Raw genomic sequence first — 17,981 nt, forward strand, 5'->3', positions numbered from 1 at the left:
CACCCCTGTTGCAGCCCACGCACATTCATGCGTATACACATGTGCACACACGTGTTTTGGAGAACCACATGTGCAGCTTGTACCTTGTTGTGAGTGCGTGTGCACGCGTGTGCCTGCCAGAGCATGCGTGTGTTCACATGTGCACACCCTCACTGGGGTATGTATTCCCGCACCTATGTGTATAAGTGCACGCGTGCACACGCAAATACATGTGTGTGCATGTGTGCGCAAGTGTGCACAGGCACGTGTGTGTAGATGTGTGTGTAAGCATACGCAGGCATGTGCACACACGCACACATGTGCGCATCACGTGCACGCTCACACTAAGCACACGCCCATCCTGCAGCCTGCGAGCACCCCCACGTGCCCCGAGCCCACGCGTGAGCGCGCCCGGCCGTGCACGCCCGCCCAAGGCCACGCGTGTGAGCGCAGCATCCGTCCCAGCGAGGCGGCGGCCGCTGGCGGGGAGCCGGGGCGGCGGGGGGGCCGGGGGGGCCAGGCCTTGGCCGGGGCAGGCAGCGGGGAGGAGGAGGAGGAGGAGGGAAGTGCGGCTCAGACAGTGCGGCGCCAGCAAACACCTGCAAACAGCTCCGGGCACACAATGGCAAATACAGGTGGGGAACCGCGGCCTCCGTCAGCGCAACCGATTGCATCAGACTGCGGCTCTTGCCAAGAGGCGAGCAAGCCGGCCGGGCCGGCCACCGGCACAGTGACAGGGGACGGTGGCCTTTACCCCCCCAGGGCTGTTTTTTTGCTCTCCTCATCCTCTTTTTGCACCCGTGATATGGAGTGGGGAAGATAAAAGTAAAGCCTGGTTTGCTCAGCTGGGGGGGCCAGGGGCATTTCTTGCACTAAATCTGCCCTGCGAGGTAAATCTCAGTCCCAGCGGGGCAACAGCGGCTATTTTTAGTTGTGTTTTTCTACTTTTTCTTACTTTTTTCTTTTGTTCTCTTTCCAACCAGGGTTTCCAAGCAAAGGCCTCGGCATCGCCCCAGCCCTGGCTGGGGGTCCGGGCAAGGTTTGTGCCCCCCGGCCATCCCCAGGGCCTGGGAACAGCGGGCGGGTTGCAGGAAAGGCGCCAGGATCCGTCTGCCCCGGGGAGGAGGCGATGGCCCCGGGAGCCGGTGCCAAACCTTCACCCTGCCAAGAACCAGAGCCCCCAGGGAGCCCTGGCCGAGGGAATCCCCCGCCTGACCCCCCAGCGAGGGGACAGGGACAGGGGCCACCTACGCTCTCTGGGGTTGGGAGTCCCCTTTTGCCTCCCCAGTGCCATTTCCGTCCCAAAAGCCCCAGCAGAACTGGTTTCTCCCATCCCACCAGTGCCTGTCCCCACTGCTCCCAGTATCCCCAGCTGGCTCATTAACAGCTCCCATGGGTTCTCTCATCCCAGCTGGGGGACCCATCATGAGCTGGGGTGCTCACACTGCAGGGAGCCCCTTTTTGGCAGCTACTTAGACCCATCCCTGTCCCCCAGCTCATTCCTGGGGTGCTTTTCCCACTCACCCCAATTAAATCCCTTTGGCACAGCTGGAGGACTCCAGCACCGGGGTGAGCATGGGGACGCTCACCCCTAACCCACCCCTCGCTTCCCCTCCCAAGCTAAAAGCCAGTGGAGACGGCAAAACCCTATTTTTAGCCATCAGTGCAGTTCCCAGAAGCAGCAGCTTCCAGCTGGACACCCTCACCTGCCTCCCACCGCGCTGGGACAGCCCCGTGTCACCCTGTCCCACCTCATCTGTGGGTGCCAGAGGGTAACCTGCCCTCGGGGAGCCTGGGGACATCAAGCTGGGAGGCAGGAGGGATGTTCCCAGGGGTTCGTGATCCTGTTGGACCAGCTGTTGCTTTTCAGATGCACCACACGCTGCTTTTCCTTGTGAAAATGTCCACAGACAAGGGGTGCTTGAGGGTGCCAGCTGCACCCCAAACTCACCTTGGCCATTACAGGGCCGGGGGCTGAAGCTGGTGCGTGCAGGGGAAGGTTTGATCCCCCTGTGCCCCAAGGCCCCTCCTGCCTTTCTCTTCCTTCCCTCCTCCTCACATTTTGCAGCCCCCGACCCGGCTCACCTGGATCCTGCAGCACCCCAGGGACACCCCAATACTGCAGGGTGAGCATCCACGCCATGCCTGACTGAGCCTACGGCAGCAAAACCAGAGCCCGATGCAGGGGATGGAGCAGATGGTGCTACAGGTGGGAGGGTTTTAACCCCAAGGAGAGCCCCCCCAGGCCTGACCCGAGCTGCAGGCAGGGCCAGCACCTTCCCCAGGGAGCAGGATCCAGCCCAGCTGTGCTGCAGCCACGGGGCTCCGCAGCTGAGCCGGGGCCAAAGGGAAACCGCAGCATTTATCCAAGGGGAAAAGAAAGGCATTTCTGCTCCTAAAACCCCTTCCTCCGGGTGCTGCCCCCCTCCCAGCCCCGGGGGGGGCCAGGCCAGGCCAGGCAGGGCTGTGTGGTGTGGATGCCACCTGGGGAACTGCGAGGCTCAGAGCAGCCGTAATTAGAGCCAGGGCAGCTGCAGCCTAGAAACTCCCCTTCCCGTGAGGGGAGTATCCTGGGGGGGCAACATCACCCCGTCCAGCCCAAAAGAAGCTCAAATCCAGCCCAAGGGCACCAGTTGGCAGGTTTTGGGGATGTTTTTTGCAAGAGTGATAGTGGAAACCCGTGGAAAAAAGCATCTTCCCCCCCACGACCAGGGCTCCAGCTACATCTCCAGATGGTCCCTGGGGCTCGGCTGTGTCTTCACTCCTTCCATATCAGATAAGCAGAGCAGCACCCAAAATAGCTGGCAGACACCTCGGCCGGGAGTCGGCAGCCTAGGGTTAATTCCTCCCATACCTGAGCTGACATTTCAAAGCTATTAAACAATTAATGAGATTCCTACTGTAACCTTCAGCAAAAGGGTTCGGGGCTCCCACCCCCAGGGTACTGCTCTCCCACCCCCCTCCAGCCCAGCGATGGGGAAAACGCATTCAAAAGAAGCTATTTTTTTTTTATTACGTAAAAATGGTAACTTTTATAAAAAGTTTTTATAAAGCAAGTACAAGGCATGTTCGCAGAAATTCACCTTCCTGCACAAAAGGTACGAAAAGTTAATACTCTAGTATAGAGCTCCACAATACACGAGGCCACGGCCCCAGAGAGTTTGGTTCATACTCGAGGATATCCCCTCCCTCCCCAAAACCCCCTAGTTCCCCCCTCCCACCCCATATTAAACACCTTTAAAAAAAGGACACGCTGCTATAATCCAAAAATATACAGACAACCGCCTCTTCATCAGTCTGTGATTAAAAGTGTCTCCTTTAGGTTCGGGTCCAAAAAGTCCAGTTGAAGCCGGGACGCTGCGCTCCGGGGGCGATGCTGGCGGTGTGAGCCGGGGGGTCCCCGCCTGCGGTGCCCGGGGGGGCTGGCGGGGCCGGTGAGGTCGCAGACATCCCGGCGCCACGGAGGAAGCTGCTATTTACCTCCGGCTGATAACGAACCAGGAACCGACACTCGCTGCCTGTTTGCTAATTGGCACCGGGAGGAGAGAGGAGAAAAGGGGGAGGAGGGAGAAAAAGGGGGGGGGGGAGAGAGGGGAAAAAAAAAATCATTAGTGTTGTAGTAATTTTGGGTTTGGAGAGGGGGGTGTATTTGGGGGTCGGGAGCGCGTTGCAGCGGGGTTGGTGTCGGTCCCCTGAGGATGCTGGTGCTGGAGGATGGAGGGGATTGGGGTGCGGGGAAATGGGGTGAACACTCACCTGATGGAGGAGCCGTTAGTGACACAAACTTCTCTCGTCTTTGGAGCAGAGTTCAGAGGCGAGCTCGGCCGCCTGCGGAGAGCGGGGACAAGGCTCAGGGCCACCCCGGCGACAGTCGGGGCCCATCCTTCCCTTCCCCCCCGCCCCACCGCGCCGGGACCGTGCATCCCCCCGCCAAACAAGCCCGCACAACCCGACATATCCCCCCCTCCAACCCGACATATCCCCCCTTCCAACCCAAAACAACCCTTACCTTAAGGGAGAACAGAGTGGCCTCGGAGGAGGGGTCCCGGCCCTTGGCCCCCTCCTCCAGCACGATCTGGAGGTCGAAGATGTAGTCGATGACATGCTGCAGGATCTCCACCTGGCTCACCTTGGTCCCTTGCGGGATCCCCGGCACCAGCTCCCGCAGTTTGGAATAACAATCGTTCATATCGTACAGCAAGTTCATGGGCTCCTCCAGGGCAGGGCTCTTGTTGTTGCCCCCCCGGGCGATGGCCAGACTTTGCTCCGACAGGCAGCAAACGGCCTCGTAGCAGCTCCGGACGGACCGCACCGGGCTGATGGCTTTCATGGTGGGCTCAGAGCTCGGCTGGGGGTGCAGGAGGAGCGGGGCGATGCCTGGGTGCCTCGCTGGGGGTTCTGCTGGGACCTCCGAGTCCCGGGACCACCAAAGTTTGGACCACCGACCCCCGCGACCGTCACCCCTCGTAGCCCAAACCCTTCAGACCCCGCTGGCGCTCTAAAGCGGGGGGAGCCCAGCGCTGCTAGTTATATAGGCAGGCCCGCGGGGCCCCGCCCCCCATACAAATGAGCCCGGAGCCCCACCTCTTGTATGTAAATGAAGCGCTAAACCCCACCCTTGCATCTAAATTAAGTGAGAGACCCCGCCCCCTCACCCCCTCCCCACCCCCCCAAATGACCCTTGGTGGCCGGGGTGGCCCCACGCGGGGGGGGGGACACGCACAAAAACGACCATGCAGGTTTCTCACCCCACAGCCAGACCCCAACCATCACCCTTGGAGGGGGGATTCCCCCCTAAATCCCCTGGACACCCCAACCCCCGTCTCCCCAAACTGCCCCCGCATCCCAGTGAGCCCCCCCCTATTTTTAGGCAGGACGATGGAGCTTTTTATTCTGCCCCCCCCCCCCCGTTTTTTACCGGGCGATCTCGTAAGGAAATTAGTGCCGCCCTGTTCCTCAATCCGCTTCTCATCTGACCTCCAGACTTTCTGGCGTCAGGAATTATCTTGTGACCAGCAGAAAAAAATTAATTGCGGTAAAACTGAGGTTAGGATGGAGAAACCAGATTTAGGTCAGCGCCTGCGAGGCCTGCAGGGTTTGGGTCGGGTGTTGTTTGGGGGGTTATTTTGTTTAGTTCTGTTTTGAGTGGGGGGAAGAGGAGATTTATAGGCAAGGGGGTTATTTCAGTAGAAGTGATGGGGAGGGATGAAGGGAACTCTCCCCCCTCCAAGTCATCGCTGCTTCAAAAAGTCCACAGCTGGACTGATGTGGGGTGGCCGGTGCCCACGGGTGTCACGGCAGCGGGTGGCGGTGGCACATGGAAGGTCCTGGGGGGGTGACAGTTCCACAGCACCCAAATTGCAAATCCCTGTTAAAATCAAGTGGCAATGTCGTTCCCCCCCCCCATCTCGTTCTGGGGGAATTTCCATAGGTTTTGGTCATGGGGGGGTGAATGCATGGAAGGGATGTTACAGCTGAGAGGGTGGGGGGCACCCTGGGACTCTGCCCGGGGGTCCCAGCTATTGAGGAGGGGGGGGCAGAGACACCTGGACCGAATTACGTCTGCCCACAGCAGCAATTTATTCCAGATTTGCCCAAATCCCAGTTTGGTGGCGCTGGGGTTTGTTTCCCTCCCCTGCACCCCCACGGGGGTCTCGGGGCTGCGGGCCGGGGGGGCAGCCACCCCACCCCTCTCTGCTTCTCACCACCCCCTAAAATCCCCTCAAAGCAGCATCCAGACATTTTTGGGAAGGGGGGTGGTGGTGTATATTTTTTTTCCTTTTCTTTTATTCCCCCCCCCCCCGAATTTCCTACGAGATCAGCTCCGTGAGAAGGGTGGCGGCTCGGGCAGAGCCATAATTACCCTCATTAACCTGCTGCGGGGCAAACTGCTCCGACCAGGCCCCCTCCTGAAAGAGAAAAGTTAACATTCTAAAAATAAGAATAATTAAAAAACATAAAACATTAACAACTATTTTCAAACCACCCAAAAATGCTTTTCACCCTCTTAAAGGACCCCCCCCCCATCCCCAAAGCGCTGAGCTACGACCCCGCATATTCCCATCCCCGACCCCCCCCATTTCCCAAGGGCGGGGGGGCTGGAAGGGCTGTTGAAGTGGGGGGGGGGGCAGCTTTTGTTTGCAGGGGGGTTTTGTTGGCGGCGGTTCCCACAGGCCCTGCCTGGGCGGCGGGACCCGCTGCCTTTGCCCAGCTGTGGCCCGGGCCCTCCAGCTGTGTTGATCTAACTCCCGGCCCCAGACAGCCTGGCGCCAGCGCCGCGCACGTCATGCATTCACACAGGGATGCGTGGCCAAGGCAACCCCCCCTTCCCAGCACCCCCTTCCCAGCACCCCCCCCCGTTCCACGGCCACGCCGCCCAATCAGCGCCGCTTCCAGATTTCGGGGGAAGCGATGGCAATTTTGGGGGTACCCCCCCGAGGGTGCGAGATGGGAGCGAGGGGATATTTCCATCATCCCATCGCGGGTTTAAAGCACACCCCCCCGCCTCCTCCGGGGGTCACAAAGGGGGGTCCGACACTTTTGGGGTGTCAAGGTGGGGTTTGGGGTGTCTTCACTCCCTTGGCTGTGGGGGGGAGCGGATTTCTTGGCGCGGGGGAGGGAAAAGGGGGGAGGACGGGAGCGCGAATGCTGCGGAGCGCGATGATTTCATGGCGAAAAGGGCCCACACTGGGTGTTCTATTAAATCATTTAAAAAAGAAAGGAGGAGAAGGAGCAGGAGCTGGGGTTTACACAGCCCGGTGAGCCCCCCCAGAGCCTCCCCATGTCCCCCGGGGCGTGTCCATGTGTCCCCCCCGTGGCTCCCAACCTTTCCCCCTTTCCCGGGGTCGTTAATCCCGTGCAATTTGCCTCCGCACTGCAAATGTATCTGTGGACATCCCCGTGGCTCATCATGCTCTGGGGGGTTCACAAGCAGCTGCCCCCCTCCCACCGCCCCAAAAAATCTACCCCTCAGGCTTGGGTTTGGTTTGAGAGATATATATGTATATGTATATATATATATATATATATTTTTTTTTTTTTTTTTAATTTTCCTGAAATAAGCCGCACAGGTGGCAGGATGTGCAGGACGTAAAGCGGGGTGGAAAGGGCCGGATTCAGCCGGGCTGCTGCGGGGCAGGGAGGGCGAGCACGGGGGTCCTGGTGCTCCCGAGGGGACTTCGCCGGCTTTTTGGGGGGGAATTTCTTGTGTTTTGGAAGCCAGAGGCTGCCTGGAAGCGCCGGCTGCAGGGAAGGGATCTGGACGGGAGAGGGGAGGAACGAAGACGTGGCAGAGCGCCCGAGGCAGCTACAAAGGGAAGGGCTCTTCCCCAGGGGTCATCTGGATTTGCTTTCAGGATAGGGCTGGGGTATAAATCCCATCTTCCTGGGATGTTTGGAGGCCCTCGGGATCCTTCGGGAGTGAGGGAAGCTGAGGGACCCAGCTGGGAGCCGGAGCTCAGGGCAATTGCTTTAATGCATCGACTTTCGCCCAGCCTGGGCACCCACCTGGCACGGGTGTGATCCAAAGGAGTTCTGGCGCTAGAGGAGAAATCCAGGTGGATGCTCAGGGGAAAAATGGGATTCTGGCTTCTTAAATCTGAAATCTCCTTCCCACCTCGTCCCTGGGGCCGTAGCCACTATGTGGAGCGCGGGTGAGGTTTGGGGACCGCGCTGCTCCCCAGGGCGCTGACTCTCCCAGCACCCCAATTCACACCGGGACCAAGTGCTCTGGGGTGGGCGTTGCATTTGGGACAGGCAGGGTGGGTGTCACGGTCCCACTCTGGCTGTTGGTCACAGGAAGGATGTGCCAAAAGGCCCCAGTGTGGTTTGCCAAACCCATCCTGGGCTACTGTGTCCCAGCCCAGATTTGGGGTGTTCTGGGATAAATGGGGATTCGAAATGGGAGCTGCCAGACTTGGGTGGACGTACATCAGTGAGACGTGCGGGCAGCACGGTGCAGGAAGGAGCCCGGCCCTGGCTGCTCACCCTGCCCCGTGCCTCAGTTTACCCCTTCGCCCAGCACAGGGACACAGCGCAGGCGCCAGACGGCACTGGGGGCTCCGATCTGGGCTGTGCACAGCGCTGGATGTGCAGGGACACGGGGAGAAAACTGTGAGGGACCAAGGAGCAGCACTTTTGGGAGCTGCACCCAAAAAGAGGCAGTAAATCCCCCCCCACCCCCGAGCCCTGTCACTAGGAGACTGGATCTGGCCCTGGGGAATGTGCAGCTGTTAGTGCAGGGGATTAGCCCTGGGGACCCCGAGGCAGGGACTGAGCACCCTACCCTGCAGCTGCCCAAGGGAGCCCGGCCCCACTGCCTGGGCCTGCGGGCAGTGCCCAGCACCGCGGGGATGTCATTAGGGGCCAGAGTGAACACAGGGAGACGATACCTCTTTCCAGAGGTAGGGAGAGGAGCACGCACATCCCTCTGGAGTGGAGCCATGACCCAAGGCCTTGGCCAGCTGCACAGCCTGACCAGTAGCCAGCAGCTGTGCCTCAGTTTCCCCAGGCCCCCTCCTCTCCGAAGCCCAGCCAGGATCGGGGCTCTGGCTCCATCTGCACCCCCGCAGCACCGGCAGGGCCAGAGGGGACTGCGGCTTCCCCCGAGGAAGAGGAGCTGCCTCTCCGGGGAAAACCCCGCGCACCCCAGCTCCCCAGAAGGGAGAGACCAGGAGATTCAGAGCATCCCCAGGTGGTACCAGCCATGGGGGGCAGCGGGGCCGGGGGTCCCGCAGACCTGGGGGGCGTCGGGCGGGCGCAGCGGCTGTTCCCAGCGCCGGGATTCTCCGCAGCTGCTTCCTGCCGCCCTATCTCACGGGCGCATCTGGGGGAGCCGGGAGCAGCCACCCCCCCCAGCGCTTCCTGCGCTGCCCCCCCAGCCTCGGCCACCGTTCTCACGGCCTCCCCCCAAGGCCGGCTGCAGCCCCTGCTCCCCCCACCACTGCCCACCCAGGCAGGACACTGCAGCAGCCTTCCATGCCCCATCTACACCCCTTGATGCTTTCAGGACATTCTCAGTGCTAGGGGGGGGATGGAGCATCACCCCCCGTGTTACCCCCACGGGGCCAAGGGCAACCATGGGGTAAGGACACCTTGTGACATGCGACCCCTCCCCACTCACACAGCCCTGGGAGGGGTCCATGGGCAGCAGGGGGGCTGCCAAGGTGCTGCGCCCGCAATTTGGTACTCAGTCCCCCCTTGCTCTGCTCCCTTCTCCCTCTACCCCTTTGCTTTCCCCCCCATTGCATCCACCACTTCCCCTGCACAAAGAGGAGGAGGATGGGGCTGGGGGGTGCAAAGGCCACAGGTGTGAACATCCCCAGGTGTGGGGACACGGGTGACTCAGAGGAGCCCGGGCCCCGCTGCCACCACCGGGGTGGCAAGCGAAGGGCCTCCCACCTCCCACGCCATCCTCCCAGCGGCGGCAGGGGCAGCGGCACCCAAAACCGGCACCGCCTTCCCACCCCCCCGCTGGCGCTCCAGCCTGGGGTGATGTGGAGAGGGGAAACTGAGGCACGGGGATGGAGAGCCCAGCCGGGGTTTATGCAGGTTGGCAGGTCCCAAGAGGGGTTTGCTGCTCCCCACCAGCCCCCCCTCAAATCCCTCCCTTTCTCAGCCCCCCAGATTCCTCCCCCCGGGTCCTGTGGCGCTGCAGGATGTGGCTTTGCCAGGCTGCCTCGTTACACCCAGAGACCGTTACAACTCATCGCACCCCCCACCCCGCGCTGCCCAGCCCCAAATCGCACCGTCCCCTGCAAAAACCACCCCCAGAAAACCTGACTCTCCCCATCCAGCACGCTGAACCCCCCAGGCCCCCCCAAACATGACCCAAACCCCCAGCCCAGCCGTCTGTCCCTATGACCCCCGGCACAGCCGGAAAGCCGTGTCCCACGGCATCGCGTGGAACAGCCCCCCCACGGAAAAACACGGCGGGGGGGGGGAGCGGGAAGATGCTTTATCGCGGCCCCCATCGGCCCCTAATAAGGCAGCTTTATTTTTAGCGAAGGTGAAAGCCAGAGCAACCAGCTCAAGAGCTTTTTCCACTCACATCTGCATTTGTACAATTTGGGTTTCCTGTCGCGGTTTCGGCGCTTTTCAAACCTGCCCCGAATTGTTATTTTGTTCGCTCAGTGAAGAGCCCTGTAGATACTTCTCCCCCAGCTGGGTATAAATGATGCGGGAGCATCCCCTCCCCGGCCACGCTCATCCGCCCCCATCACCCCGCTTTCTTGGAACGGGACCCAAGCGTCCCCGTGGGGTTCGGGTGCTGGACCACGTTCTTCTTCCAGCCCTGGGCCATCCCTGTGCCATTTCCAGCCCCGATGTGGGGGACCAAACGCTTTTCAGACCCCGAGTGGGGAAACTGAGGCAGGGAGGGGGTCAGTGCCAGGGTTTGGGGACGGGAAGCCCCATCTTGGCACCCCAGGGGGTCCCCCAAACTCCCATCACCCCTCCCCTAAAATCCAACCCGACCCAAAGGGTCTGTCCCTATTGCAGGTCCCCCTTGTGTCCCCCACCTCCCAGCACCTTGGGACAGATCCCACCCCCTCCGCTCTTCCCTGTCCCTTAACCCCTGTCTGGGTCCCATCCCGTGCCTCCAACAGCTGGCGATTTTTACATTATATATAAGAACACAGCCCACAAATGCTCAGGTTTGGGCACCCATGGTGGGACTTCATGGGGGGCAGCTGGCTGGGACAGGGATGAGGAGGATGCTGGGTGCGAGGCTGAAGGCCAGTGTCCCCTGTCCCGTCCCCAGGTCTCGTTCCTCCCTGACGCCGGGGGGGCAGCAGGTGGGACCAGGTGCCGCTGCCGACCCGCGCTCGCCTGCTCTCGGCTTTATTTATTTTGTTCACCCTCCATTGACCCAGAGATCTTCACTTTCTAAAACCTGTCCCCGTGTCTCCCCGCCGGGTCAGGGACGAGCCCCCCGCCCGCTCCCCCCACACCCTGCGACATGGGACACGGTGACAGGTCGAGGGGACACCCGGCACCTGGGTGGGATGTCAGCGCTGGCCAAGGGGGGGCGGGGAGGCTCCGAACATGTGGCACCTGCAGCACCCATGGGCTCCCCGGGGCCCTGTCCCCCCCCAGCTGCATCTTGGTTCTCCACTTTCACTCACCCTTGACAACCTTTCTGGGGAGGTTTCAGCTTTATTTTCATTTCTCGACAGTCTTTTTGCTGTAAATCCACCAAGCGCAGCCCACAGATCCGCCTGTGCTGGGGACAGCGAGTCAGGGATGCCCCTGCCCTGGTGGGGGACATCATGACACCCCAAAACATCCCCTACCCGCCCCAGCCACCTCCAGGGCCGCCAGCAGAGCCCCCACAGCTGCTCTCCCTTTGCCCCCCAGCACACACCTGGGGCCAGTTCAGCTCTAACCAGGCTCACGGGGCCATTAACCCTTTGGGAGCCAGCCCAGGGCACCCCCGTCCCTCCCAGGGCATCCGTCATCACTGTCACTGCAGTCAGGGCAAGGGGGCAGGGGGGAACGTGCTCCCCAAATCCCACCTGCTCGGGGCAGGGGCACAGGTCTGGGGACACAGGGGGACACGAGGGATGTGGCCTGGGGACAGGTGACAAGAGGGGGCCCAGGGCGTCCCCCGAGGGCGAGAGTCCTGCAAAGTGTCATCCCCCCCTCCATGATGTATGTACATGTACCTACATGTGCTGTGGGTACCTGGATGTGCTGTATGTCCCTGTGCACACACACGTGTGTATGTGATCTGTATGTCCTTGTGCGTGCATGTATTTGACCTGTACAGCCCTGTGCACATATGTACATGTGTGTATGTGAGCTGTATGCCCCTGGGCATGTACGTGCATGTATGTATGCACGTGCTGCATGTTCCTGTGCATGCACATACCTATATGTCCCTGTGTGTGCTGCATGACCCTGTGCATGCATGTACATGTATGTTTGTATGTCATTGTGCATGTATGTACATACATGTGTATGTGAGCTCTATGTCCCTGTGTGTGTATGCACGTGTGTGCTGGATGTTCCTGCGCATGCACGTACGTGTATGTGCTTGTGCAGGTGTGTACATGTATGTATGCGAGCTGTATGTCCCTGTGCATGCACACGCACGTGTCCTCTGTCCCCGCATGTCACACACACCTGTACAGGCCCCACGAGCCGCGTTTCTTCGTGCGCACCCAAGTACCGTATGTACCGTATGTACCGTATATACGCGCACAATGTCTGGGCCGCCGCTGCCCCCTGGCGGGAGAGAGCGGGCGCAGCCCTGCACTGCCCCCTGGCGGGAGAGAGCGGGGCTGCAGCCCCGCCGCCGGCGGCCCCACGGACACGGGCATCGCGGACCGCCAGCCCCACGGACACGGGCATCACGGACCGCCAGCCCCACGGACCCTGCTCCCCCTGGCCAAACCATCAGCTCCTCTTGCTCCGGCAGCCCCCCAGCCCCCCACCGCCCCGGGGCAGAGCCATGGGCACGGCAAGCCCCACGCAGGGCACACGGGGATCCCTTCCCATCCCAGCCAGCTTCCTCCTCAGCACCAAGGGGCGGACATGCCAATGACCCTCTCTTGGGGCCAGTTTGGGGTTCAGCCCCCCCAGACCCGGACTCTGAGGCTGCCCCGGGGCTGCAGGGGGACCCACAGCCACTTCCCCGCCCTGGCGGCTCGTCCTTACCTTGTGTGTGGTCCTGGTTCTCCCAGAAGACTCTGAGAAGCTCCTCGTAGCTGATCCTCTGGGGATCGGGAAGCCCCTCACCGCGGCCTCCTGCCCCTCAGCCCCCGCTGCCCGGGCCGGGGGGACCAGGACCCGATGCGCCCGCCCGCCGGAGCTGAGACCCGGCAAATGGGTGAGACTCGAGCGAGGCAGGAGAGCGGGCTGGGCTGAACGGAGGGCGCTGGGCACGGAGGGGCTGCAGCACCCACCCACCCCAGGGCCCCCCCAGACCACGTTCCCATGTGCCTGGTGGGGAGGGGATGCCCGAGTGCCCCCCTGCACTGGGATAAATCCCCGGCTGGAGACAGCAGCCGGTTTAATATTTCCTGCAGACAGATAATCCCCTGCAAAATGTCTCTCTGGCTAAGCCGGGCAGGCGGCTGTGCGGGCTGGGGGACTGGGGAGGGGGACAAGGGGGGAACCAGCATCTGACAGGGAGCCAGGGCAGGGGCTGCAGGACACTCACCAAAAATCGCCATCTGCATCTCCGCTGGGAACAGTGGGAGCGTGGGGTTCCCGTTGGTAACGTGGTGGCTGTGGGGGGGACACGGCGTCACGACCCCCCAGCCTGTCCCAAACTACAGCTGCCTCTGCCCTGTGTCCCCTGCAGCTCCTCGGCCCGCCCGGCCCCGGCCCGTGTCCCCTCATGGCCACCCTGACCCTAAACCCCGCGGGGGTGCCGGGGGCTCAGCAGAGCCGGGCCCGGTTCGCCCCCAGCCCCGCGCTCCAACCAGCCCTTGCGGGGTGTCCGCGGGGACATCCCGCACCCGCCGCAGGAATTGTCACCAAACCCGCGGGGTTTAACCTCGATCTGAGCCGAAAAGTAGCGCCCCCACCTCCCACCCCCCGGGCCATAACCAACGACTCGCCAGGAACCAACAAACCCAACAAGCCGCGACCCGGGTGACAGCCCGACTGCCCCCCCGGATCCATCCCAGCCGATCCCATCCCCTCCCGCCCCATCTCACCCCACCCTGCTGGCCCGGCCACAGGCAGGTGACAAGGGGTGATCCGGGGGGACACAGGGACACCCGGAGTCCCCCCATCGCTCCGTGCCCCTATTTCCCAGGGGGCTCCCGCACCCCCGAGCCGAGCAGGGAAGGGTTAACCCCACACGCACAGGCGGGGGGAACACACATACACCCCCCAGCCCGGCGGTGGCCTCATTCTGCCTGGGGAGGTGACAACGCCGGTGGCACGTCCCCATCACCGGGTCTGCCTGCGGTGCCCTTCAGCCTCCTCCTCCTCCTCCCCGGAGCCCCGCGGGCACCGAGGTAACGGCGGGGGGGGACATGGCTCTGTGGGATCCGCTGGGTGGCTGGGGTGGGGGTGTCCCGGGTGTCCCCCCCGAGCACCCGGTGGGGGGAAGGGGGTGAAGGGGAGGGGTAAGGGGCCTGCAAGGAATTTCACCCCCCAGGGCTGGCCCGGACACCCTGCTAAGGAGAAGGCCCCCCCTCCCAAACCTCCCCCAGCCTGGGAATATTTGCGCTGAAAAAAATCTGCCCCCCCCAAGAAAAAATCACGGGTGGAAAGTGAGATTTATTGGAAGCACTTGGGATGGACCCAGGGGATGGGGGGGGGGAAAGGACCGACCCCCCCCACCCCAAACCTGCCCCTTCCCCACATGGCTCCAGCCTGAGGATGGGGACAGGACCCAGTCGGGGGGGGACACGTTACCTGTGCTGAGTTGGTGGGGCCTCAACTGCCCCTTCCCTGCTGCTCCTTGGGACCCAGTCCTGGCGGGGGAGGAGGGTCCAGCCCATAGGACGGGAATCTGAGGCAATTTCAACTATTTTGATGCTAAATGCACCGTAGAAATAGAGCAGATGAGGTTTTGTTGGGTTTTAACCCCCTCTCACAATCCCTGAGGACCACCTGAAGGCACCCAGATTCCCCCTGTGTTAGCTGATATTCCACGATCTCCCCCCACCCGGCAACCGAGCAGTCCGCAGCCCCCCCAAATCCCAAATCCCCCCCGGACTGATCTGCTGGGCAGTTTAAGTCTGTAGGAAGAGCCCCCCGGGTTTCCGTGGCTCTGGTGAAAGCCGGGGGCGGGGAGGGCAGCTGGGGGGGCAAGATTTGCTTTGATCTCATTCAAGAAGAGCTGTCCTGGCGCTGGATCCCGCACAGGGGGGTCAGGCAGCCACCCCCAGCCAGCCCTGACGGATGGGGCCAGATCGGGGGGTGCAGCCCCCCTTCTCACCCCAGCACCACAGCCATGCAGGGGGGGGTTCATATAGGGCTGCTACAGTTCTCCTATAGGGATGAGGTCTGCAGAGGGGTGTGGATGCACCTGGGTTTCTATAGGGACAGAGGGGTGGGCAGCCCCCACCCCCAAATCTCTTGTGACTGTTGTTCCCCCAGTGCCAGCTGTGGGGGGGGACACAGCGTGGTCCCAGCATGGGGGTAAATAGGGATCCCAGGGGGCCGAGGGGGGTGATGAGGGTTTGCAGATGGAACACTGACCCCCCCTCGCCGCTGTGTGCCCCCGACTATCAGCCCCATGTTTCGGGTTCACCACAGACCTTGATTTAGCGTCACACAATTAAGGCACGCGGTGAATGCCAAAGGGGGGCGGCCTGGGCTCGGGGTGCACTCGCCAAAGGAGGGGTGCGGAGATGCCAAAACACCCGAGCGGCCGCAACCCCATCGCCACGGGCTGGTAAGGGACCCCCAGCCCTCCTGCCCCCCCCAGCCCTCTCCCCATTTCCCCCCAACTCTCTGAAACCTCATTTCCACTCCTGCTCCCCAAACCCCACCAGCTGCCCCCACCCGAGACCATCAGGGCACAGCAGGACCCCCCAGCTGCCCCAAGGGTCAGAGAGGGGGTGCAAGCCCAGGACACCCCAAATTCCACCCAGAGCCCCCACCCTTGGCCCTTCCCAGATTTTCCCTCTCCAGGAGCTGCTGCCTCCAGGGGTGCTGGAGCTGATGGGTGGGGGACACGGAGAGGGACAGTTTGGAGGAAGAGAGCAGCCAAAAGCCCTTAATGAGCCTTAGTGGAGGAGGAAGAGGAGGAAGAGGAGGAAGAGGAGGAAGAGGAGGAAGAGGAGGAAGAGGAGGAAGAGGAGGAAGAGGAGCGACCCAGCTGCGCCCAGTGAGCCGCAGCACTGGGGAGGCATCGGCCCAGTCCCGACACCAGAATTCCAGCCCAGCTGCTCCCGCCCCATGGGACGTGAGACACGGCGACGGCTCCGGGTTTTTCTCACGCACCCTTTGCCCCCAGCACTAAGCACAGACCTGCAGCCGCAGCCCGGAGCGGCCGCTCCAGCCGCATGTTCTCAGCGGACACATTTTACAGAATCACAGTCATGTAGGCTGGAAAACACCTTTGGGATCGAGTCCAGCCATCCAGGGTCAGCGACTCCACCCCATCCCTTGCGCTCGATAACCCTTGGGTATGTAAAGAAAATAATCTAGACCCCAAATCTAAACCTGGAGCTACTTGAGGCCATCTCCTCCCATTCTGTCACTTTGGGATGATCCCAAGTGTCATTTTGCCTCTTGCTCAAAAAGCAAAACATAAGAGCAGCAGCGCACAGGAGCCCTCCCGCGGCGTCCCAGCTCCGCTCCCACCGCTGCGCCGGCCACAGGGATTTTGCTTTTGCTTGTCAGATTTCAAGCCTTGAGAGTCCACGTTTTCCAGCTTCACCCCCTGCCCCATCATGGGGACATGCGGGAATTTCCCTTTTCCAAGTGAGGCGTTTGACACAGTCTCCACAGCATCCTCACAGCTGAACTGAGGGAGTGGGTCTGGATGAGCGGGGAGTGAGGTGACTGTGAACTGGTGAAGGGAAGAAGCCAGAGAGTCGTGGTCAATGGGGCAGAGTCCAGTCAAGGCCTGTACCCAGTGCAGTGCCTCAGGGGGCAGTGCTGGGGCCGATGTTATTCAATATATTCATCAACGATTTGGATGAGGGAATAGAGTGACTGTCAGCAAGTTTGCTGGTGACACCAAGCTGGGAGGAGTGGTGACACTGGAAGCTGTGCTGCCATCAGAGACCTGGACAGGCTGGAGAGCTGGGCAGGGAAAAATTGAATGAAATAGAACAAGGGCAAGTGTAGAGTCTTGAATCTGGGCAGGAACAACCCCAGGTTCCAGTCTAAGTTGGGGAATGACCTATTAGAGAGCAGTGTAGGGGAAAGGGACCTGGGGGTCCTGGGGACAGCAGGGTGACCATGAGCCAGAACTGGGCCCTTGTGGCCAGGAAGCCAATGGTACCTGGGGTGGGTTAGAAGGGGGTGGTCAGTAGGTCAGAGAGGTTCTCCTGCCCCTCTGCTCTGCCCTGGGGAGACCACACCTGGAATATTGTGTCCAGCTGTGGCCCCTCAGTTCCAGCAGGACAGGGAACTGCTGGAGAGAGTCCAGCGCAGCCACCAAGATGCTGAAGGGAGTGGAGCATCTCCCGTGTGAGGAAAGGCTGAGGGAGCTGGGGCTCTGGAGCTGGACAAGAGGAGACTGAGGGGGGACTCATTCCTGGGGATCAAGATGGAAAGGGGGAGTGTCAGGAGGATGGAGCCAGGCTCTTCTGGTGACAACCAGTGACAGGACAAGGGGCAATGGGTGCAAACTGGAACACAGGAGGTTCCACTTAAAGATGAGAAGAAACTTGTTGGGGTGAGGGTGGCAGAGCCTGGCCCAGGCTGCCCAGGGGGTTGTGGAGTCTCCTTCTGTGCAGACATTCCAACCCGCCTGGACACCTTCCTGTGTAACCTCATCTGGGTGTTCCTGCTCCATGGGGGGATTGCACTGCATGAGCTTTCCAGGGCCCTTCAACCCCTGCCATTGTGTGATAAGCAGGAGCAGAGATGATGTGCACACACAACACCCCCCTCCAAACTGCCCCTTCCCCACACAGCTGATGGAACTCTGCAAATATTTTTGTGGGAGATTTGAGGGATCAAACCCAGCAGCAATAAACACCGTTTTGCCGTTCCCTGCGCCACGTGCACAGGGACAGCGCTCAGCCAGAGCTATGGAAGGGTTGGGGCTGCTTTTGACGCGCTGAAAGCAAAACCTTCTCAGCTGTACTCAAAAATCCCCATTTTTGCCCCGGTTTAGAGCAGAAAAGCCCAGACCAGACGGTTCCCCCAGTCCTGCCTTCCAGCATCCTCAGGAGGTTCGGCAGAAGCAGCGACCTCATAGTCACGCATCAACACCCACTTTATGCCCCAGCTCCAACCTATTCCTCCTTTCCAGAACTATTTCTCCCCTTTTCAAAAGAAAACCCCTCCTAATATTTAACATCAAGCCCAATTTTGTTGTTATTCCCTCCGTTCCCCTCCAGAAGCCCCACAGGTCTCTC

The 17,981-nt window shown here is 61.2% G+C and overlaps 1 protein-coding gene across 1 annotated transcript; it reads right to left on the bottom strand.

Annotated features, from left to right (window-relative positions):
* Window positions 1-2,966: 2,966 nt before the first annotated feature.
* Window positions 2,967-4,493, bottom strand: ID3 (inhibitor of DNA binding 3). Its single transcript, XM_065041577.1, has 3 exons — window positions 3,989-4,493; window positions 3,736-3,807; window positions 2,967-3,504 (listed from the first exon to the last, which is right to left on the bottom strand). The coding sequence occupies exons 1-2, from the start codon at window positions 4,307-4,309 to the stop codon at window positions 3,751-3,753; spliced, it is 378 nt and encodes a 125-aa protein (XP_064897649.1). The 5' UTR covers window positions 4,310-4,493; the 3' UTR covers window positions 2,967-3,504; window positions 3,736-3,750.
* Between the last annotated feature and the right edge of the window lie 13,488 nt (window positions 4,494-17,981).

Source organism: Columba livia, chromosome 26 (assembly GCF_036013475.1).
Source record: "Columba livia isolate bColLiv1 breed racing homer chromosome 26, bColLiv1.pat.W.v2, whole genome shotgun sequence".
In the NCBI taxonomy this organism is placed as follows: domain Eukaryota; kingdom Metazoa; phylum Chordata; class Aves; order Columbiformes; family Columbidae; genus Columba; species Columba livia.

Excerpts from the sequence above, each read along its gene's own strand:
- ID3 (XM_065041577.1), bottom strand. The coding sequence starts at position 4,309 with ATGAAAGCCATCAGCCCGGTGCGGTCCGTCCGGAGCTGCTACGAGGCC. Across the intron at positions 3,808-3,988 it reads CCACTCTGTTCTCCCTTAAG|GCGGCCGAGCTCGCCTCTGA; the intron begins GTAAGGGTTGTT and ends CGCTCTCCGCAG.